The sequence below is a fragment of the Purpureocillium lilacinum genome (genome assembly GCF_023168085.1).
Source record: "Purpureocillium lilacinum CBS 284.36 DNA, scaffold_1, whole genome shotgun sequence".
Taxonomy (NCBI): domain Eukaryota; kingdom Fungi; phylum Ascomycota; class Sordariomycetes; order Hypocreales; family Ophiocordycipitaceae; genus Purpureocillium; species Purpureocillium lilacinum.
In genome coordinates, this window is record NW_027072111.1 from 6,505,986 (window position 1) to 6,528,584 (window position 22,599).

The following is a 22,599-nucleotide window of genomic DNA, read 5'->3' on the forward strand; positions in this document are numbered from 1 at the left end:
CTGGCTGCCCGCGGCACTATTTGTGGTTGGGCAGGGGCCCAATAGTATTCCGTCGGTCGGGGTGGTGGGCTGCTTGGCTCCGATCATCACAGCCCAGCGTCGCGTCTGGCCGGGGCTTTCGTGTTGATGGACCTCGCACCGCGTCTGGAGATGAAGCGGGTCCTGGGCTCATGTGTTGTACCTCGGCCAAAGCAACCAGGGGGTCCGTCTCCGGCCTGTGACGGCCTGACCGTGTGGCGCGGAGACGAGGCTCCTCGAATGTCAGATTCGTCTTCACAATTGCTGCAGGTTCGTGTGCGGTGACACAAGGGAGCTGGCTGTCTTCGAAGCCGTGCTGCAAGCGTCTGCGGATTGGGGACTGGCGGTGAAGAGGCGGGTCGCATCTATATGTCCGTTGTACGAGTTACAATCCATGAAGCATGGAATCGAGACAGATGCGAATTTCACTTTCTCTTGCACATTATCCTGCCACACGACTTGCTTCAATTCCTCGACAGGCAGGTGCAGCCATGCTGCGTTCCCTCATCAGTTTCCATATGTATAAGTCAGCAGAGCCAGCACGTGACGGCTGGCTGGAGTGCACCAAGCTGGCCATGGCGGCTCGGAATTGGGGCTTTGTCGGTCGCAGCTGCCCCGCGATGACGATTGCCCCACGTTGACTCAGGCCGGCCAAATTCCAACGCTGAGGGGCGTTTCTTGATCACCAACTCCCAGTCTGGCTCGAGCGGCCTGGTTCTGCCCTCCCTTCGTCACAAGTCGCCGTTCCTCTTCCGCAGCCAAAATGAAGCAGCGCTTCTCTTCCCTGGACGTCAAGGTGAGTCGCACTGCCAGGTCGGCGCATTGGGAGCTTCAGCGCTGACAGCTCCATAGGTCATCGCGCACGAGCTCAACCAGAGCTTGGTGTCGCTGCGGCTGGCCAACATCTACGATCTCTCGTCCAAGATCTTGCTCCTCAAGTTCGCCAAGCCCGATAACAAGAAGCAGCTCGTCATCGACACCGGCTTCCGATGCCACCTCACCGAGTTCGCACGAACCACGGCCGCCGCGCCATCCGCCTTTGTTGCCCGGCTCAGAAAAGTCCTCAAGACGCGGAGGTTAACGTCTGTAGCGCAAGTCGGCACAGACAGAATCCTCGAGTTCCAGTTCAGTGATGGCCAATACCGTCTGTTCCTGGAGTTCTTTGCCGTAGGCTCTTGCGACGCCGGATGCGGAGAAGTGGTAGCTGACACGAATATTAGAGCGGCAACATTATCCTTACCGATGCCGACCTTAACATTCTTACGATTGCACGAAACGTATCAGAGAGCGATGGCCAGGAACCTCAACGAGTTGGACTACAATACAACTTGGACAACAGACAAAACTACCACGGCATTCCGCCGATGACCAAGGGCAGGGTTCAAGAAGCGTTGGAGTCGGCAGTTCAGAAAGCTAGCGCGGACGCATCGTCTAGCAAGAAGCTCAAGGGAAAGCCTGGTGGTGACCTGAGAAAGAGTCTCGCGGTCTCAATCACCGAACTTCCTCCTGTTCTCGTCGATCACACGCTTCAGTCAAACAACTTTGATACTGCGGTCAAGCCCGCAGAGGTTCTTGCGAATGAGACTCTCCTGGACGAACTTGTTCGCCTTTTGAGCGAGGCTCGCAAAACGGTCGAAGATATTACCTCGGCCCCCGTATGCACTGGCTATATATTTGCCAAGCGGAGAGAGGACGCGTCCGGCGGCACCGCCGCCAGCACCAACAACGAGGAGCCCAACAGGGAGGGTCTTCTTTACGAGGACTTTCACCCCTTCGTGCCACAGAAGCTTCGAAATGACCCTTCCATCAAGGTCCTGGAATTTACCGGCTACAACCAGACGGTTGACGAGTTCTTCTCGTCGCTCGAAGGCCAGAAATTGGAAAGCCGCCTGACGGAGAGAGAGGCGACGGCAAAGAGAAAGCTAGAAGCCGCCAAACGCGACCAGGAAAAGCGACTTGAAGGCCTACAAGAGGTGCAGACGATGAACTTTCGCAAAGCCGCCGCCATTGAAGCGAATGTGGAGCGCGTGCAGGAGGCCATGGATGCCGTGAACGGTCTCCTCGCGCAGGGCATGGATTGGGTCGACATCGGCAAGCTGGTGGAGCGGGAGAAGAAGAAGCATAATCCCGTCGCCGAAATCATCATGCTACCCTTGAAGCTCGCGGAGAACACCATTACGCTTAAGATATCCGAGGAGGAATTCGAAGAGGAGGAAGAAGAAGACCCTTTCGAGACGGATGACAGCGAATCAGAGGATGGCGAGGAGGAGCAAGCTTCAAGCAAGCCCAAAGCCAGCGACAAAAGCCTGTCTGTCGACATTAACCTCACCATAAGCCCATGGAGTAACGCACGAGAGTACCACGACCAGCGGCGGTCTGCGGCCTCCAAGGAGGAAAAGACGCAACAGCAGGCGGCTCGGGCATTGAAGAACACCGAGCAGAAGATCAACGAAGACTTGAAGAAGGGTCTCAAGCAGGAAAAGGCACTCCTGCAACCCATTCGAAAACAGATGTGGTTCGAAAAGTTCATCTGGTTCATCTCGTCTGACGGCTACTTGGTTATCGGAGGCAAGGACGCGTCGCAGAATGAGATGCTCTACAGGCGATATCTGCGTAAGGGCGATGTATACTGCCACGCAGATTTGAAGGGCGCGCCGAGCGTCATCATCAAGAACAACGCGAGCACTCCGGATGCCCCGATCCCCCCGGCCACCTTGTCGCAAGCGGGGTCATTATCGGTTTGTGGCTCTGACGCTTGGGACTCGAAGGCGGGAATGGGAGCATGGTGGGTTAACGCAGACCAAGTCTCCAAGTCTGCACCAACCGGAGAGTTTCTTCCATCAGGCAGCTTCATGGTCAGAGGCAAGAAGAACTTTTTGCCACCGACTCAGCTTCTGCTCGGTCTGGGCATTGTGTTCAAGATCAGCGAGGAGAGCAAGGCGAGGCACGTTAAGCATCGGCTGTACGACGGCGACTCCGCCATTGGAAGCACTACCGGTGACTCTCAATCCCGTGCGGACACACAAGAGTCGGTCGCTGGAGATGGAGAATCTGAAGGCAACGAGGATGAGGACATCGATGCCCCAGCTGACGATGGAAATGCGTCTGACAACGAGTCCGCGAACGGCGATGCCGCCGCAGCTGGCCGAGACAACCCTCTCCAGACCTTTGACAGCCGACGGCGGGACGAAGTAGATGAGGTGGAAGACCAGGTCGCAGAGCTCAAAGTGGCCGACCGGGTTGGGAAGCATGATGATGGCGCAGACGAGGAGGAACAACCCAGTGAAGGGGATAGGGACGTCCAGGACCGCTCGGAGCTGGCCACTGAGGTCTCTGAGGCCCCGACGATAACATCTGCTGCCCGATCATCGCAAGCGGCCAGCTCGGCCACCAGCAAGCAAGCCCCCAAGAAGCGTGGCCAGAAAGGCAAGGCCAAGAAGATCGCCAGCAAGTACAAAGATCAAGACGAGGAGGACCGACTAGTCGCCGAGGCGCTCATTGGCGCAACTACTGGACAGAAGCGCGCCGAGGAAGAAGCCAAGGCCAAGGCGGAGCGCGCGGCCGAACTCGAGGCCGCCAAAGAGCGTCGACGGGCACAACATCAGCGCAAGCAGAAGGAAACGGCCGAACACGAGGAGATTCGCCGAGTCATGATGGACGAAGGCGTTGACGTCCTGGAGCCAGAGGATGCCGAGAAGGCAACTTCACTCGACGACCTCGTCGGAACGCCTCTTGCGGGCGACGAAATCCTCGAAGCGATACCCGTCTGCGCCCCTTGGCCCGCTCTCGGCAAGTTCAAGTACAAGGTCAAGATGCAGCCGGGCGCAACCAAGAAGGGCAAGGCAGTCAAGGAGGTGCTTGAGAGATGGAAGGTGGCTTCAGGCAAGAAGGGTGTCGTTGACGAATCATCAAGGGACTCGGAGAGGATGTGGCCACGCGAAGTAGAGCTCCTCAAGGCCCTGAAGCCAGAGGAGGTGATTAACTCCGTGCCCGTGGGCAAGGTGAGGGTCATGGTGGCTGGTGGAGGCAGTGGAGGGGGAGGCGGCGGTGCCAAGGGGAAGGGCGGAGGTGGAAAGGGCCAGGGCAAAGGCGGCCGGGGCGGAAAGGGCTCAAAGAAGTGAAGCACGGCGTTGGCAGGGCATTTTGTCGCAGCGACTGGCTACCTTTGGATACATCAAGCTTGCCGTATTCTGATTCTTCTCCAGAATCCCTCACTGGTTTATACACACTACGCAGCATGCCTCTATGGACACATGTAGGCTCCTGAGATGGTTGTCAAGGGGCAGCGTGTACAGACTCAACTTGGCTAGCGCCATTGCGTACACTATTACTGTTGCCAATGCATGGGTCTATGTTGAAGGATTATGTAGCTGATTCAGGAGAGCCCGTTTTGCGTGGCCACCGTCCATTATTCCCACCCACCCGAGCCAGGTGAATACCCAAGCTACCCATGCGAACGCTCCCGTCCAAATGAGCGGCCGCGGCCGCGTGCCGAGCAAATCGTCCGCCACCTGTCTAGCATATTCAGCTGGTTCCATGCTTTTGATAGCCTTGCCAGCTTTGTTTCCCTCGATATACGGCGCCAGCTGTCGGTACAGGCTATCGCTTGGAACGCGCTGGCTCTGCCGCTCGCCCGTCTGCATCGCCGCGGTAGCCACACCCCCAGACATGATGGTGACGACGTTGACGCCCAAAGGCGCGAGCTCGACCCGCAGGATGTTTCCCATGGCGACAAGTGCGGCCTTGCTGGCTGCGTACATGCCCTGCCAGGGCGGGCACATGATTGCCGATATGCTGCTCACGTTGGCGACGGTTGCCGTTCCGCCGGCGGCCAGCAGGAAGGGCAGGCAGGTCTGCACCATGGCCAGCGGGCCGAAGAGGTTGACGTCGAACATGGTGCGCCCGTCGTGGAGGTCGACGTCTAAGAGCGGCATGAGGGTGAAGATGGCGGCGTTGTTGATGAGCATGTCGAGGCGGCCGCCGCCGCTGCCGGTAATGCGGCGGATCTCCTCGGCTAGGCGGGTGCGTGAAGTGGGAGAGGTGATGTCGAGTGCGAGAGTGGTGATGCCGAGGTCGTTTAACGATTGCATCTTGAGGCCGTCTGTTGATGTGGCTATTACATGAAAGCCGCGACTGTGGAACTCTTGAGCCAGTGCTGCTCCGGCGCCGCCTTCGCTGCAGCCGGTGATGAGGACTGTCTTTTGCCTTGGCTTGCCCATTGTGGCTTTGGCATCAGTCAGTGTACACTTGACTTTCTAATTGCGGCCAAAGGGGCCATTGACAGGATGGTGTTATATACTTGGAACATGTATACGGTCATGATGAATGTCTGCGACTATCTTGGCGCCGGAGCCGAAGGACTCGTGCGTGGCCGAACCATGTTTCTGACCGGCACGGGCGGAGCGGCGTTCGGGACCGAGAGAGCAGCAGCCGGACGGGTAGCCGGCCGTCTATAAATGATCTATGGGGAAGCGCCGCTCCCGTTTCTGACTAGCACAGAGCGTCGAGTACGGATTGGGAGGGGGGTTGCACTACGGAGTGGAGCGGAAGGGGGCGGCGATCCTTCAGGTTGCTGAGATGCCTGCCAGAACACATGAGATTGTCCCCTGCAAATCAACAGGCTGCAGTGAATTAATAATGCTTGATTTGAAAGACAGCCGGCTACTGCCCAAATGGTGAATGTGTGCGGGGTGTGTCGCTTCTGCTCTCGACGCGTCAGCTGTAATACTTATGCGGCTCTCGTCTCTGTAACAAGAGCATTCATACACCATTCACAGCCTGCAGTAGTGCCGCTACGATTTGATCGAGCAGCAGTTTACCCGCCTCTCCTTCACAACAGCCACAATCAGGACTCAAATTAAAGCTGCTTGGAAGCCTCAATTGCAAACATGGTCTTCAAGGTCCTTCTCTTCGCCTACCGTAAGCCGGGCTTGAGCCCGACAGAATTCCGCCACCACCTCGAGGGCACACACATGGGTCTGCTGAAGCGGCTCTTCGGCGCGGCCTTTCCCATCTCTCACGTCCGTCGCTACATCCACCGCAGCGAGACAGATCAATCGGGCGACGCGCAGCATCATCATCCTGCCACGGTGCTGGCCGGCGACCAGTCCGACTTTGAGTACGATGTCATATCGGAGCTGACGTTTGAGAATGAGGACGCCTTTAAAGAGTTCTTTGCCAAGTATCAGTCGGAGGAGATTGCGGCTGCGATTAGGGAGGATGAGGAGCGCTTTCTGGATTCGGGGAAGTTGAGGGCGGTGGTGCTTGGTGAGGTGCATGAGACATTGAGGTGATGGGCGGATGTGAGTGTCGGGGCAGATATAGGCCGACGGCAGGAGGACTACTAGTGTTATCACGTAACCAGAGCTGCGCGGGTTCGTCTTGTAAGTACCATTCAGCACTTAACCTACGACCTTGTCAACTAGGTTTATGGCTCTTGTTTTCTGGTCGTTCCTGCGATAAGAGAGTCACATGTGGATAGAGAGCAACGTCGATCGCAGTAACTAGTAGCCCAAGAGACCCGGGAATGGGATATATATCAGGATCGACCTGGAAAGGGCCACTGATACACTATACTAGATTCCGGCGTTCAACGACCTCTTTGTTCTCGAGATAGCAATGGCACTAGCTTCCTCGGGGCCAACTGAGATAGTAAATGCTTCACAGACCACGTCTTCAACAGAAGCTGCAATTTCTTTTTGTGCAGTAGCTGGCGTATGTGCAGTGCTTGTGAGATCCAACACTTCTTGAAACAAGCGTCCTTTGGCTAGGCTTGACGATTTGCATGCGTGCTCAGCAACTATGTTCCAACAAAGGCTCCCTTATGCGGTGGCACAGACTCCAGCGCGGCACACCAGCGAGTCGGAGCAATCGTTGTAGTCCTTGCACGGGGCGCCTATCGGGTCTGTTGTCAGCTACGTCTACCCAATCGTCACTGGTACAAGAGCAGACTCACCAACACAGTGGCCTGCCCACGCGCACACCGGGTCTGCCGGCCTCGGACCCGTCTCAAGAGTCTCCGGTGTAGGGCTAGGAGGCGGCGCCGGCGGGTCTTGGGAAGGAGGATCCAGGTGCTTCTTCGGGGGGCAGATTCCATATACGCACTTGGCGTTCCCTGGGTCAACGGCGTTGGACGTGAGCTCCCCCTGGTTGACGTCGTTGACGGCCGGGTATCCCAGCGGGATGCTCCCATGGTTGTTGCAGCCGTGGTCGCGCAGCTGCGGCAGCAGAATCTTGACGTCGTATCCCGTCACGAGCGCGTTCGTCTTTTGCGTGAACAGGCATCCAGTCTGGGCCGCGTTGCACATGATCTGTTCTCCGGGTCCCCAAAGGCCGTTGTCATCGAGCTGCGAAACGAGCTTCAGGTAATCGTCAATGTCGTGCCCTTGGCCGTTGAAAGTACCTTGGCAGTTGATCCCGAACGCAGAGACTTGGTGCAGGAGGAGAGTGAGGAGGATGGCGTGGGATGACTTTCCCATGATGGGCAACATGTTGGGCGCAGATGTAAATGAGTGACGGATCCTTTGTGACGGGCCCGTGATGGCGTGGACTCGGCTTGTTTAAAAGCGCCTGGAATTTCCTTCTCAAGTACTGCCCGTACGAGAATGTCGCCGTTCATCAAAGAAATCCACAAATACGGAAAGCTCTCAAGGTCAGGCACCCGCGCGCTAGGCAATCCAAGCTTCGATGCGCCCCGTCAACGCCGTCCGACAGTAGCCAACTACGATACAAACATGGAGGGGCGAGAACTCGGCAAGCCACAAGTACTGAAGACAAGTTTGGATCTGCCCATCAGCGGGCTCCATAGCGATTCTAAGATCTCACCTGCGGGATCAAAGTGGCGGTGCTTATTGGGCAATGCCAACTGATTCCTCATGCTGGAGCGCGCGCCTCGGGGGATGGCCCCGGACGCCCGGTAGTTTCAACCCCTGACTTGCGAAGCGTGCCTCGGCAAGGTGGTCGGCGACAATTGCTGTGCTTGCTCGTCGTGTGAAGTGCTCAAGGCTGCACGACTGACGACGGCTCAGAGGGAGGCCCTCACGAAGATCGCCGACATGCACCACGCATTAACCCTCAACCCCAACTCAGCTGCGCCCCCGATCGGACTTGATACCACGGGTCTGCCCGAAGCGACAACTTCGTGGGGACGGTGGGCTTCCCGTCTTTAGCGGCCGAGGCACATCTTGCTCAGGGAGAGATCCCTGTAAGACAATGCGCAACTGCAGAAACGAGGCTCCTGGGAGTTGTAGATGTATTTATCTGCTGCGTTTACCCCGGGCTGGTGTTCTTGCTGCCACTTGCCAGGAGCGCGCACAATGTTGCTGCAAACGAAGCAGCAAGTGATGAATCATTTCTGTGCCCAGTTTTACCATCACCCAGCAGGACGGACACCGTCGCTCCAGTCTGTTGCCACATTGGCTCCGAATAAAACGTAAACCTTGGCTTGGAAACTGTGAATGCTCAGAGAGCCGTGTCAGAAGCAAGAGTGTTGGGCCTGGTTGCTTGATGCCAGCCACCGTCAAGCAGTCGAAGGCATTCGAGCTCCCGGGTCCAGTCAAAAACACCCAGCAACGGCGGAGGACACATTGATGCCAATAAAGTGCACGACATCGTAGAAACGAAACGATACGCAGCGCCAGGATCCTCTCACAAGCCCCAAATGCTACCTAGTACTCCGTCTGGCAATCGGAACAGCTGACAGCATAGTATGGTCACTCGCTTGGGCTCCCATTGCCCATGGGCACTCAGACCGAATGTTCCACCAGTACGTACAGCGCAGCTGAATAGTAAAGTAAAAGACATCTCGGTAAGGTCAAGGTTGATTCCATATAGCAGCACGACACCCATGTTCACCAAACACTACCCGTAAGCTGAGGCGAGATTTTAAAAGCGATAGTCTATTCAACTCTACCTTGGCACCTGTACCAACTCCAGCACATCCGGTCAGCATCTTGGCCTACATCTACATCTGCATCTACTATGTAAACATGTAGATGTATAAATAAAACCCCCTGAGCGTGGCAGATCATTGCCGTATTGCCACCACACCTCGGTCCACGCCGCACGCGCCGCAACTCCGTGACCCCTCGCCCTCTACGGCAATACTCTAAAACATTTGTACTGTACTGTAGCCATCGCCACAGCGGTGGCGATACTGTACAAAGTACTAGTACCATACGGCCCAGCACGATCCTCCAACACGGGCTCCTCAGCCTCCTCGCCGGGCGTGCCCTCGCCGAGTCGGCCCTCAACGCCACCATCGCCGCCTCCTCGGCGGCCGCCCTGGGCATCAACTGCCGGGGCAGCGGCTACTGCGACTACTTCACCGACTACACCTCTCGCGAGCTCTGGAAGGTCATCGAGAACCGCATCGACCCCAACCGCTGGTACAACGACGGCCAGCAGGTCGCCTGCGCCGGGTACGAGCAGCTCACCGCCGCGGGCAAGGCCTGGTGGCTCTCGACGGGGCTCTGGTACTCGGGCGTCTGCGCCTTCCTGCAGAACACGGGCGGCTGGCAGGCAAGAAGTTCCAGGAGCTGGCGGGCTACATCGTGCTGCACGAGTGCGATGTCTGCGGGAGCGTACCGACGGACTACCCTGCCGGCAATGACGTCTCCAAGGGGGAGCTGACGTTTAACTTTGTCACAAACTCTTGCTCGAGAAAGGATAGCACCGATGTCTGTTATTAAGTACCTAGGTAGTTGATACAGAATACAGAAAAACAAAACAGGCTGGCACCTCGCCCATGAGGGTATATTAGTGGCGTGCACTCGAGCAATTGCAACAACTCTTTCGTCATCTCCACCATCTCCGTCATCTACATGGTCTCGTACTATGCGATCCGCTCATCAGACACATCAACACTCCACCAAGCCCAAGCGCCATCCCCGACGGCAGCATCTACCGGATGACTTCAACCCTCTCGATCCTGCGCACGTCGTTTGGCATGCGCGCGATGCACAGCTCGACGCAGAAGCGGCCCCACTGGCCCGAGGTGGCGTCCTTGACGGCGTCCTGCAGGTCGCGGGCGTAGCGCTCGCGGTAGGCGCGCTTGACGGCCTGCATGTGGGCCGCGTCCCAGTGGAAGCGCACGAGGCGGCTGATGAGGAGCTCGCGGCGGAGGTCGTCCTTGCGCGACGCGGTGAGGGCGTGGTGCAGCAGGAGGGCGTCGCGGACGGGGCGGTTGATGATGCCGTTGAGGATGTGCGCCAGGAGCTCGCCCTGGAAAAGTTTTTGTCAGCGGCCCTGTTTCGTATACGGATCTGCAGGGAAGTGGGGGACACTCACGACGAGGTTGCCGCTCTTCTTGAGGGCCTCGCGCGCAAAGTTGGCGCGGTAGTGGTGCTCGTACTCCTTGAGCACCTCGCGCAGGTGCGAGTCGCTACGCTTGACGACGATGCCAATCATGGCGCTCTCGCCACCCTTCTCCGCCTTGACGGCGCGGCGCAGGTCGTCGACGTCCTGGTCGACGAGCTTGTAGTCGACGGGCACGCGGCGGCCGTAGGGGTCGAGGTCCTCCATGCGGCGCTCGTCGAGGACCAGCAGGACGGCCTTTTTGAACTTGTCCTCCTTGAGCTCCGTCTTCATGCACTTGACGAGGCTGTTGTCGTACTTCTTGTCGGTAAAGGCCTCCTTGATCTGGTGGATCTCATAGTTGGAGCGGCCCATGAGCGACTCGATGAGCAGCTCGCGCCGCGTCTTATCGCCCTGGTACCAAAAGTTGGCCCAGTAGGCCTCGCTCTCCCACTTGCCGAGCGCGACCGAGTAGCACGCCTTCATGAGGTTGGCGTCCTCGTCCTTGAGGCGCGCGCGGATGTGCTTGGCGATGTTGACGCCCTTGCGCTCCGAGCCCGTCTTGACGATGCGCTTGTACTCGACGCGCAGCTCCATGACCTGCTCGTGCGTGAGGCTGGGCAGGATCTCGACCAGCGGCCCCACGTCGGGGGTGCGGTCCCCGCGGAGGGCGCGCGCGAGCGTCGTCGCGATATCCTCGGGGTCGTGGAACCGCGCGCGCCGGCTCTTCTTCTTGCCGTCGCCCTCGATGTCGGAGCCAATGGGTGAAAGAGCCTCGATGACGCGCGCATCCTCGTGGTGGGAGGAGGCTAGCAGCAGGGGCGACGGCATGGGCGAGCAGTCCTGGTACGTGCCATGGTACGACTCGAGGAGCGGCGAGGCCGGCGCCGCGGCGAGGGACAGGTTGGAGGAGCGGCCGGTGTCAACCGTCAGGCTGGACATGCGGGCCGTGGGAGGCTGAGGCGACTTGTCGCGGGTGCCGCCGCGCCGGTCTCTTGACCGCTCCCGATCCCGGCCCGGCTCCACGGTGAGCACAGACGGGCCAGGAGACTTGTCTCGGCGATCCCGCGATCGGTCACGCTCCCGGCCTGCGGGCCCGACCGTGAGGGCAGACGGACCGGGAGACTTGTCGCGTCGGCGATCCCTGTCGCGATCCGATGGCTCTGCCGTGAGGACAGACGGCCCCGGGGACCTGTCGCGCCGACGGTCTCGTTCACGGTCCGAGGGCTCCGCGGTGAGTACGCTGGCGCCGGAGCTTCTGGGGTCATCTCGGTAGGACTCACGGTGCGACCTGCGCGACGCGTACGGGTCCTCCGGCGGGCTCGTGCGCCGTCTGTCAGCGCCGTCGTCGTCCCGCCCATACTTGGACGAGCGCTTTTCGCTCAGCTGCGATCCGGATATGTAGCTACCGTACGTAGGCGGGGAGGCTGCCCGCGACGGCTTCGGCGGGGGCGGGCGGCCATAAGCCAGGTCATCCTCATCACGCTCCTTCTTGGAGCGGCGGTCGGCCTTCCTGTCCCTGCCTCCGTCACCGTCGCCGTCGCCGTACCTGCGGCTGTACTTTTGCGGTAGAAACTTGAGCTTGTCGTCGGGCAGGTCGCCGCCGGCGGACGCGCGGTGCTTATCCCTGCTGCTTGGGGGCTCGGCGTACCGCACGCGGGGCTCGTCGTCGTCGGACCTGTCGCGCCTCCGGGCGTCGTACTTGGAGTCGCGCGAGGGCTCGGCGGCATAGCGGACGCGCCTGTTGTCGTCGTCCGAGTCGCGTTTGGAGCGGCGGTCGTCCTCGGGGAACGAGCCCGGGACGTGGCCGCCGTCGAGGTTGGTCTTGGAGCTGCGGAAGGACGAGTCGCGCGGGGGCGACGCGGTGCGGTAGACGGGCCGTGTGTCGTCGTAGCTGTACAGTCCGGCCGTCGCGCCGGGCAGCATGGCGTCCATGCCCCCCTCGGCCGGGTAGGGCAGGCCGGAGGAGGCGCCCGCCGGGTCGCGGCGGCGGCTGCTGCTGGTGGGCGCGTAGCGGTCGTCCAGGTCGTCCTCTGGGTAGACGTAGCTCGGCTCGCGCACGTCGGCGTAGATCGGGACGGGGTCGCGGCGGTCACGCGATCGTGACCTGGAGCGGCCGCCGCGACGGTCGTCGACGGCGAGCGACATGGTGTTGCGGGGTCACGCGAGGGGTTGGTTCGTGGTGGCGATGGGCCTGGCGCGAAGGTTTGGGCGGGTGCGGGCCGGTCCTGATGGAAAAGCTTGGTGGTGGGTGGGAATGGGAAAGAGATGGATGGATGAATGGATGGAGGGATTGAGTGATTGACGGAGGGCGGGGGTCGCGCGCCCTTGGAGATGAGGAGGGAAGGGAGCTGGGGGAAGCTCCTCGAGCTGAGCGCCGGCTCAGCTTATACTCGCCGATGCCCGCGCGCGCTCATCAGCAGAGCAGCGGTTCCTCTTCCCAGACATGCATCAGCCCTGGAGGTGCCGTTGAGGTCCGTCTGTCAGGTGGTGCAGGGCGGCCGTCCAGTGCGGCTCCATCCGTGGCGCTGGCGCTGAGCCGCTGGAACAGCCCACGCTTCAGCTGCAGCCCTCCTGCAGTGCAGGTCGCCAGCCACCCGGCCGCCCCGGCGCTAGGCCAGGGCGCCAGCGGCGGGGGGAGAGGGGAGGGGAGGGTCCGGCAACGTCTGAGGGGCAGCCTGGAGGACGGGAGTGCTCACAGCACCTCACTGGCGTGGAGGGGCAACTGCGGGCGCTGACGGGAGGTGGGAGAGCGGCCCTGTCGGAACCTCCACTTAGGCACCGAATGGCGCGCCCGCCGGGCAGATCTCTGGCGCCAGCAGCAGCTCGCAGAGAGAGCCCTCCCTCCCATATTCATGGATGGTAGGTAAGGTACGAAGTATCTAGGAGGCCGCTGGCGATGCACCGGCATGCCGACGAGCCAACGCATGCAGCACGGCGAAGACCCTCCCCCCAAGGCCGCCCATGCCCAGCCCGTCAACGGCGCCGCCACGGACCATCCGAGCCGCAGCTGCCAGCACCGGCACCTAGTGGAGCGGTCGGTCTTGGGGGCGAAGCCAGGTGGGCTTGGCCCTGCGCGGGACGGAGGCGGGCCTGCTCAGCCCCCCGGAGGTGTCCGGCCTGCAGCACCGTGTCGGACGCATAAACTCCGCCGGGTGCTGGGGGCCAACCCCGAGGCATGCTCCGGCATGCGATGCGTGCTTGGCACGGAGTGTCATTATGGAGCTATGATGACTTGTCGGCGGGGGCGGTCGTCGCGTGGCTCCTGTCACCTGCGGCGACGTGGTGAGTCGCGACGCCGATGACATGACACTGACGGGCATTTACAGTGGGTGGTGTAATATGCAGCATCTCCAGATCCGTCGCGCCGACGGGGATATGACCGCACCCGGCCCCTCACGCTGCCCTTCAACTCAATGACCAATTGCCCAATGTCGTGCAACAACTTGCATTCGGGATCACGGCGGCGGCGTGTGCGGGACACGCTCGCCTCGCTGGAATATGTACAGCGCCTCGTCCTTGCCGGCGAAGCTCGGCAGCGGAATCTGCACCACGCGCGTCCACTCGGGCTGCTCCCGCCTCATGTACTCGTCCATGGTCACGTCCCTAAAGCCCGTATACCCGTTGCCGTTCTGCGTGCCCACGACGGCGAGCGTGTCGCCCCGATACGCCCTCACCAGGTCCCTCGTGAAGGCGCCCTTGCCGTCCCCGCCCACGACGGGATACACCAGCAGCAGCACCATGTCCTTGCCGCCGGCGTGCTTCGCGAGCCACTTGACGCCGTCGGTGAGCGACGTGTCGTCGACCCAGTTGACGCGCCACTCGCTCTGCATGTTGTCGACAGGATGCACCGTCAGCCCGTAGCGCCGCAGCAGAAACGTCCAGTAGCCGTTGCCGGAGCCCACGTCGGCCACGGCCCGCCCCGCGGCCAGCAGCCGGAGCACCTCGAGCGCCTCGTGCGAGGGCGTGGCGCAGCCGAAGTGGTGCATCAGGATGGGCAGGACGTGGTGGCTCGTGGCCACGCGCTCCGACGACGCGCAGGGCCCGCACCACTCGAGGTTGCGGCACGACCACGCCCAGAAGTCGTAGTACGGGTTCTGGCTGGGCGGCGACTTGGCCTTGGGGACGGTCAGCTTCGACGAGAGCGCCGGGTGGACGTAGCGCTTCTCGAGCAGGCGCGCGGCCGCCTCGGCGCGGATGGACCCCTTCTTGGCGTTGGTGCCAAAGTTTTTGAGCGCAGAGGCCGTGGCCGTCGCCGGGTTGAAGATGGCGATGTAGGCATCGATGTCTGCCCGCGGCGGAGGATCCCTCTGTCATGCTCGTTAGCAAAACAATTCCATCCTATGCCGCAATGTATCTCAGATCCCTTGCGGTGAGGGCATAAGGCTTGACAGACCGGCGACCCGTCCTCGTTGCGATACCACCCGTGCAAGCCGTTGACGCCGCCCAGGCGCACGACGTGCTGCACCTCGGCCAGCTTGACGCTCGCCGTCGCGTGGTACGTGTAGGTGTCGCGCTCCGGCAGGCCGAGGAGCGCGCGGCTGGCCTCGTACAGGTCGTCCTTGGCCAGCAGGTCCCGCGCCCGCTGCAGCCGCGGGGCGTCGTCGACGACTTCATCCGGCCGGAATGAGGGGCTGCCCACGCAGCGCGGGGGTTTGGAGGCGCGAGACATGGCGCGCGGCGGACGGCGATGTGATGCGATGCGGCGGCCGAGCGGTGCCGGAGGGGAGGATCCGGTGGGGTGAGGTTGAGGAATGGTCCTGAGGTCGTGGGTTATTGCCGTAACGGGCCGGTGTCATCGCTGGTCGTTGGTGAGCTTGAGCTTGTCTTGACTGCTAAGAGCTGCCCGAAAGTCTAATGCCTTGAACCCCACTAACCTCCATCTTCACCCAACCTTCTCAAGTTCTCTGTATGCAAACCGCACACACTTGCTGTATCATGTCTTAGTTCAGACTTGTCGGCACTATTCGGTTTGGGCATTATTGACAAGGGATAGCATGTCGACGGTGCAACGAGATCATGACGGCGAGCGAGAATGAGCAGTCGGAGCGCGAGGGAATCATGGCCAACGGGGGGCCACGAGCCGGAATGCCGGTGACAAAGAATATCCCCATCAGATGAATATGATCCGACATTTGGCAAAAGGAGAGTGTCAAATTCATACCAACATTGATGGGTATCGTGCATTGCTCTGACAATGTGGTAAGATGAGGGCGTCCCGAGGGCCCAGCTTGTGCTTGTTCTGTAGAGCCACGTGCAGTATGGGTAATATGCAGTAAATCCCCCGAGACCAAGGTGATAGCGACTGCAGAGTCATCAACAAAGAACAACAAAATTTCCAATGAAGATGCCCTGGCGTCGTTCCCATTGCCATACGCGCTGCTTCCATGAGCCATGTAGGGTAGAGACACCAGGCAGCGCATTATAGGCCAGAAGACGGCAGAGACCTTGCAAGGAACGACAGTCCCCGCCATCTGGGATGTCGTTGGTGACGTTGCTGCCAGTGCACGGAGCCGACCCGCCCAGGAACAAAGCCGGAGATGCACATTTGAACTTGTCGTGACCATCTTGGGGTCTGTGCGTGGCACGAAGCGAGCTCTGCCATGCAGTTGGTCTCTCACGGCAGCAGCAAGTCGCAAACACCACGCACAGCGGCACGGTGAGGCCGGTTATGCCGTTGATTGTCCCATACAGTATACCTTCTTTAGCCAGAAACGGTATATTGATTTGGGTTGCTGTTGGTTTGGAGTCGTGTGCTTTCGGCCACCATCAGTTCCGCCCTCGAAGCCGGCTTTCCGGCACTGCACTGTCCCGTGCCTCGCTTGTACTGTACATGCTCGAGATCCAGGGGTATAGCATGCCGTTTCGTCATCGCACCTGTATTGTGGTTGCTACGTGTCACTTCTTTGCATGCGCTTCATCATATTTCGACTCCTTGCGATTTGCTATATTTGAGGCCGCGTCTGCACCAATTTGAGACCGAGCCATTCGCATCCTTTCCTTTTTAACAGCGAAACCTCGCGTGCATCGTCCCGGAATTGACCCAGGTTCCGGGAAAGTGCTCATGAATCCAGCGATATGAGACTTATTCGACGCTGTGTCTGCAAAGGGGCGGCAGCATGTGTCGCGCTGATTGCGCCTGAGATCAGTCATTCACGTGCGCTGCTCAACGACACGCGCGCCACGAGATGCTCGCGGGAGCGGACTGATGTCGAGGATCGCACGCCTCGCTGGCAGTCAGTATGGTTACACAGCACCGACCTCAATCGGGTCCCGTATTGTCGTGATTAGTGAACAGCACCCGAAATTCCACGCGCGACCATCTCGGGGCATTTCTGCCGAGCGAGCTGAGATGCAGCCGCTGCTAAGTCGACTCGTCACCTTTCGGGATGATCACTTCCTGGGGAATCCACGCTGCTCCCCAGATATGGGCAGAGGGCGTGTTCCATCGACGGCAAATGCGCGCCGACACGCGCGGGGGGAATGGACATTGGACAGAGCACGACCTTGCCGGGCGCGTCCGCTTCGCTTACACATGTCGCTGTGGCGATGGGTTCTCGTATACAGCATATTTGCAGGCTCGGTTGCACGTACGGAGAAACATGTACTCGCACCTCGTTACTAACTCACGGCGCGTGAACGTGCACGACGCAATCCGTAATGGACGGTCGGCAAACAATGGAACGAACGGCCCGCGCCTCGTGGGTGCGTCATGCGTGCATCCACTACCAGGCCTTGAGTGGGCGGGCGCGAGAGAGCGTCCCGAAGCTCCAATTGGGGTCCGTTTTGACGGCTCCATCCAACTCTGGTGGTGAAAAGAGGGATGGATGGATGGACGGACGGGTGGACGGGTGGACAGATGGATTGGTTCGCGACACCGTGGGTGACCGGGCAGGTTGGGCGAGGAAGCAACACCTTTGGTGCATACCGTATTGTCCTCGAATGGCCCATTTAGGTTCTCACAGCGGAGCGTCCAGCGTGTCGGTAGAGGACGTGGAAAAAAAAAAAAATGTGCGAACATTTAAAGTCACACAGCCTGGCATCTGGAAGCGGTGGCGCGCAGCCCACAGGCGGCTACGGGCATCGTCGACAGGGGCGTTTAGGCCTTCAGTGGTTCCAGCTTCCTCTAACACCCGCGGGGCTCCGCCCATCAGCGGGAAATGGACGGCCCGGAGGCAACCCAGGGGCAGGCACCTGGCCTGTTCCCAAGCTCGCCAGGCGAACCAGGGTCGCTGCAAATGCGGGTGTCCATCCCACTGCAACCAAGGCACGTCCACCCAACCACGGCCGTTTACCTCCACTGCCAGCGCGTGCCGTCCGCGCCCCAGATTGCCCGCCCGCGCCCGCTCGAGACCCGCCCATGGGTGAGGAAGAGCTCCAGGACCCACCGCAACCCCCCCGTTTCCATTTGTCCCGTCCCGTCCATCTCCATTGAGTTCCAGCAGCCGTCGCGGTCCCTGCCGCCACTGGAAGGGTTCCCGCCGCCACCAGCACATCCATGCCTGGATATCAGGCCCTGCCTGCCCACACCTCCTCTCTCGTTACTTGTACATCAACCCTACGGCTCCCCTCGCCTTTGCCCGACGTCGCTGCTGCTGCGACACACACAGCTTTACACCGCCAGGAACCCCTTGCTTCGCTCGCAAACGACAGGCATCGCCACCGTCTCTCGTGCCCCGTCGCACCACCGCTCGCATACCGCAACGGCAACGAGGCCCACGGACAAGCTGGGCCGAAGAGCTGCGGCGCGCCGTTCACGAAGGGAACCAGAACCAACAACCGCTAGTCGCCCCAGGTGGCCTTTGCTTCTTTCAAGGTCCCTCGCAGCCACACATTGAGGCTCACTGACGCCCCTTCTGGACCATTTCCAAACTATCCTCGGCCCCGTGCTTCGGCTTGTCAGTACCAGGGACCGTCCTCTTCCCCGGCCGCGCCTCGCCCCCGCCGTCCAACGTCTTCCTCCGTCGGCATAATTCAGACTCGACATTTCGGGCCCCCAGCGTCGTGTCGGCATGGTATGCCTCGCGTCTGAGTAGGCACCAGAGCATGACGCCCTGTGGGGAGACACCGATGCAGTTTGCTGGATTGCTCCGTGCTTCGACGCCTCCGCCTGGGCAGCGAACGCCCTCCGACATGCAGCGCCCGTCTCAAATCGACAGCGGCGTCTCGGGAGCCGCTGGCCCGATCCTGAGGAGCGATGATCTCGACGCCTCCCTCGCGGCGCCCTCACAAAGTGCTCCCTTTGACGTCACCGAGGCCAAGAGCAGCCTCAGCATTCCCTTGGACAACGCCGACACAAATGGCGAAGCCTACCAGCCGGCCCTACACGCGACGCCTGAAATCCCCGACAGCCATCGGATTGGCGACAGCCAGGTCGCACCGCCAGATATGCCACGACATCAGCGAGACCAACTGCAACCACAGCAGCAGCAACCGCTGGCGGCGCCACCAGACGGCCACGTACCACAAAACGACGGGGCGGTCGACACGCAGCCACACGAGGCGAATGGGACCCACGTCTTGCGTCCGGAGACGAGCGAGTTGGATCGTCGGCAAGAGCTGCAACTACCGCAGGAGCTAGGTCCCCTGCCGCCGGCAGACTCTGAAGCCGCGAAGGAACGCCCAATTCCCGCGTACTGCGAGATCCGGCCATGTCTTCCGGAGAGTAGCACGGCGGTGGAACAAGATGCTGCCGACGAAGCCGTTTTCCACAGCGCACCGAGCTCCCCTGCTTCCGCTGAAGAGAGCTGCACGGGGAGGAGGCCGGAGTCGTTGCTCCTCTCTCCGCTGACACACCCCAACGGCCAGTCAATGTTCCCGTCCTTGTCGACCTTTGAGCAGGAGGAGATGGCCCGAGAAGCATTGTCTCAGGCCGAGGCCTCCATCGTGGCGGAGAGCCTCGATGCCTCCTCAATACCGGACGACGGGACGGACGGCGGCTACGACAGCGACGGCTTCAGCTCGGGCAGTACGTCGGCGGAGTCATCGGTGCGAGACTACATGTACGAGAACGGGCGGCGATATCATCGCTTCCGCGAGGGCACGTACAACTTCCCGAACGATGACGTGGAGCAGGAGAGAGAGGATATGAAGCACGCCATGGTCAAGCTGCTGTGCAGTCAAAAGCTTCACTTTGCACCGATAGGCGACTATCCGCAGGAAGTGCTTGACGTAGGCACCGGGACCGGCATTTGGGCTATTGAGAGTGAGTCTCCTGGACCGGATCAAGGATCTCGGGTGATGGGCGTTGTGCTGACGAAATACCAATACTGCAGTGGGTGACCAGTTCCCGAGCGCGCATGTGCTAGGTATCGACCTGTCACCCATACAGCCGGACTGGCTGCCGCCCAACGTGCGGTTCCTCGTGGACGATGTTGAGTCTCCGTGGCTTCACCCGCGGAATCATTTCGATTACATCCACTCCCGACACACCGTCATGGCCATCAAGGACTGGACGAGGATGTTCCGCCGAGCCTACGAGTGAGTAGTCCTAGTCCTGTATGTGACTCGGATGTCGCTGACCCAGGCGGTTAGGCATCTTAAGCCGGGTGGTTGGATAGAGCTCCAGGAGGTTCACCACTGCCCAAAGACGGCCAAGCCCGGCGGCATGGTAGATCCCCGGCATGCGGTGGTGCAGTTCTGGGCGCGAGTGACTGAGGGACTCAACACACTAGGCGTCAACCTGGACATGGCGGCAGGCGGGCTGCTGGCGGGCATGATGCGCGAGGTCGGTTTCGTCAACGTGACGGAGCGGATATTCCACGTGCCCATCGGAACGTGGCCCAAGAACAAGGTGCTCAAGACGGTAGGCCTTTACTGGCGAACGATCCTGCTCGACGGGATACAGGCCATTGCGCTGGGGCCGTTAACACGAGGGCTTCACTGGGACCGCGAGCAGGTCGAGCTCTTCCTCATGGAGGTGCGACGGGCGTACCAGGACAACTCGGCGCTCATGTACATGCCGCTGCACATTGTCTACGGGCAGAAGCCAGAGTACGCCATGTGATGTGGGAGTACCGCAAGGCTGACTGATGAGAGTGAGGGGTGGTACACTGACGGCCGACAGGCCATGGAAGGCATCGCGAATTGGCTGGCGTCAGGCGTTGATGGATCCTTTTTGGAAGACAGACTCTTGGTATGAGAATGTCAACGATGTAAAATGCACCTCGTACTGTATGTACATATAACGTTGTGACAATCTTGGCACCATTCATCTGCGGAGAGAGGATTGCAGTGGCATCTCACGACACATGAGGTGGCCGAGCTCGAAAGCCTGGCGGTCATCAAAATCGACAGTCTGGGGTGATCCCGATGCACACACGGTAGTATCGCTGCACGTTGCTTCTCCCCCATGCGTGGCTTGACACATATTTCCTTTTTCGGTCCCGGCCACGAGGGAGCATTCGGGACATTGTCTCGGAGCCCTGTGCTGGGGCGATCTCCGCGCGTGGCCGTGCGCGCGCGCGCAACCTAGGTCCCCCAGGCATCCCGGATGCCAGAATGCCGGGATGCCAGGTCAGGCCTGGCCACCCGTCCCCTTGTTTGCTACGACCTGATGCCGCTGGAGATGAGCCGCGACGACACCCGGTGCCGGGGTCCTGGACCTGGGGACCTTGGGGATTAGGTAGGGACCGGGATCGCTCGGGGACCTGAGCGGGCGACTTGCGCATCAGCCCCCCCCCCCCCCCCCCCCCCCCCCCCCCCATGATGAGCCGGAGAGCAGATGGGAGAGCGCTAATTTCTGGGCAGGTCGGATATTGCAGACAACCAAGGTACTGTTGACTAGGAGGAGAAGATTACGACAAGACGGCGACTTTTCCGCGTTGAGACAGGGTCGTGGCGGCGCTAACGAGTGTCGATGGCCCCGTCCCATGGACACTGTCATTTTGGGGAAGCGCCGCGGTCAGAGGCCCAGAAGTAACCATTGGCTGGCACCTGGTGATGCTGGTGCTGCGGGTGCCGGAGACTTGCTGGCACTGGGAAACGAGGCGGCGGCTGGGGCGGCATCAGGATTGTTAGCTGTGGCCCCGGATGAGGACTCAAGCTGCCCGATATCCATTCACGTGAAGAGCCCATACCAACTCGGTACCGGGAGAGAGGCACCGGGTGTTGGCCGCCATCATGATGAGCGCCTTGGTCCCCCCCCCCCTCCACTGCCCAGCGTCAGCCCCAGAAGGCGACGGGCGGGGACGGGAGTCCGGGACGGCGCGAGTGTTGGGTCCAGGGGAAGACTGGACGGGACTCCTGGACGCCTGCCCAGGTGGTCGGTCGGTGAGCTTCCACTTCCAATTGCACGAGCCAAGCGCCACGGCCCCGGCCCCCCCGTCGCTCCCGTGGTCTTGCGCTGTGGGGAGAGGCGTGATTCATCACCACGGCGGGAGCGGCGCTCATCAACGCCATGACAAATGACAGACCGTATGTATGCATCGTGTCGGAGACGATGAGCGCTGCGGTTTTGAGCAAGTGCGTGCAGTGTAGTCCGGGCAGGACACTGTATCAACAAGGGCCGGCGGCTGGCGAGGACGGCTGTTGCCCGTGTCTCTGCCAACTCGAGACGCTACCACTAGCTACCTAGCCCTGGCTATGTGCCGCGGTGCGTCGTCGAGCCGGGCATCGATTCCCCCATTGTCAAGGCATGTCCGCGCTGTACGAAGTAGCAAGGTACTGCTGTGGTAGTCAGAGGAGCTGTGCCGCACCAGACACTGCACTGCCGTGCTGCATGGCCAGGGTGGGGAGAGGGGGGCATCATGCTTAAACCTCCGCATGCGTGCCGGTGCACCACTCTGATCAGCGATTGGGGAGGGAGGACTGACGGCCGGCCCAGCCTGGCGGTGCCGGGCATGGGGACGGCCGCCCGCCCAACCTTCACCAGCGGACGTGCGTGCGTGCAGCGGAGTATTTTAGCACGGACGGTCCGGACCTCCCCTGGTGCATCCGCATCGCGTCGCGCGTTGCCAAAGAGTTGCGCTGCAGCCACTCAAACCGGGGACCGGCTGCAGCTCTCGGCAGCGGCATCGAGGGGGAGAGGGGGGAACTCGAAGGAGGAGAAGCAGACGATCAGCACCCAGCACCTGCCTGTTTCTTTCCTTCTGTGCTTGCCCCAAGCAGTTATCGATGGAGCGTCTTTCGAAGGGGGGGGGAGGGCATGGGGAGTCGAGGAGAGGAACGGGACAGGGCATGGCATGGCATGGCATGGGATGCAAGCAGGGCGCAGGGCAGAGAACAAGGGCATGGATGGGCCCGCTGGCGCGGTCTCAGGCGCGCGAGCCGTGTGGCTGCCAGTTGCCT

The 22,599-nt window shown here is 60.7% G+C and overlaps 8 protein-coding genes across 8 annotated transcripts; 4 read left to right on the forward strand and 4 right to left on the reverse strand.

The window, feature by feature from the left end:
- Positions 1-781: 781 nt before the first annotated feature.
- PLICBS_001578 (uncharacterized protein) lies at positions 782-4,139 on the forward strand (the record flags this gene model as incomplete). Its single annotated transcript, XM_018317335.2, has 3 exons — positions 782-814; positions 871-1,185; positions 1,239-4,139. 3 exons carry the CDS (start codon positions 782-784, stop codon positions 4,137-4,139), a joined length of 3,249 nt encoding a protein of 1,082 aa, XP_018182860.2.
- Positions 4,140-4,367: 228 nt separating this feature from the next.
- Positions 4,368-5,237, reverse strand: PLICBS_001579 (uncharacterized protein; the record flags this gene model as incomplete). The annotated part of the gene is made up of 1 exon (XM_018317334.2): positions 4,368-5,237. The coding sequence occupies one exon, from the start codon at positions 5,235-5,237 to the stop codon at positions 4,368-4,370; it is 870 nt and encodes a 289-aa protein (XP_018182859.2).
- Positions 5,238-5,906: 669 nt separating this feature from the next.
- PLICBS_001580 (uncharacterized protein) lies at positions 5,907-6,311 on the forward strand (the record flags this gene model as incomplete). The annotated part of the gene is made up of 1 exon (XM_018317333.2): positions 5,907-6,311. The coding sequence occupies one exon, from the start codon at positions 5,907-5,909 to the stop codon at positions 6,309-6,311; it is 405 nt and encodes a 134-aa protein (XP_018182858.2).
- Positions 6,312-6,839: 528 nt separating this feature from the next.
- On the reverse strand, positions 6,840-7,496 carry PLICBS_001581 (uncharacterized protein; the record flags this gene model as incomplete). The annotated part of the gene is made up of 2 exons (XM_018317332.2): positions 6,840-6,913; positions 6,974-7,496. 2 exons carry the CDS (start codon positions 7,494-7,496, stop codon positions 6,840-6,842), a joined length of 597 nt encoding a protein of 198 aa, XP_018182857.2.
- Positions 7,497-8,863: 1,367 nt separating this feature from the next.
- Positions 8,864-9,707, forward strand: PLICBS_001582 (uncharacterized protein; the record flags this gene model as incomplete). The annotated part of the gene is made up of 3 exons (XM_065599860.1): positions 8,864-8,883; positions 9,189-9,501; positions 9,543-9,707. 3 exons carry the CDS (start codon positions 8,864-8,866, stop codon positions 9,705-9,707), a joined length of 498 nt encoding a protein of 165 aa, XP_065455932.1.
- A 211-nt stretch (positions 9,708-9,918) lies between these two features.
- PLICBS_001583 (uncharacterized protein) lies at positions 9,919-12,459 on the reverse strand (the record flags this gene model as incomplete). The annotated part of the gene is made up of 2 exons (XM_018317330.2): positions 9,919-10,239; positions 10,306-12,459. The coding sequence occupies 2 exons, from the start codon at positions 12,457-12,459 to the stop codon at positions 9,919-9,921; spliced, it is 2,475 nt and encodes an 824-aa protein (XP_018182855.2).
- A 1,310-nt stretch (positions 12,460-13,769) lies between these two features.
- PLICBS_001584 (uncharacterized protein) lies at positions 13,770-14,983 on the reverse strand (the record flags this gene model as incomplete). Its single annotated transcript, XM_018317329.2, has 2 exons — positions 13,770-14,621; positions 14,708-14,983. The coding sequence occupies 2 exons, from the start codon at positions 14,981-14,983 to the stop codon at positions 13,770-13,772; spliced, it is 1,128 nt and encodes a 375-aa protein (XP_018182854.2).
- Positions 14,984-18,444: 3,461 nt separating this feature from the next.
- On the forward strand, positions 18,445-20,317 carry PLICBS_001585 (uncharacterized protein; the record flags this gene model as incomplete). Its single annotated transcript, XM_018317328.2, has 3 exons — positions 18,445-19,516; positions 19,587-19,791; positions 19,846-20,317. 3 exons carry the CDS (start codon positions 18,445-18,447, stop codon positions 20,315-20,317), a joined length of 1,749 nt encoding a protein of 582 aa, XP_018182853.2.
- Positions 20,318-22,599: the final 2,282 nt, after the last annotated feature.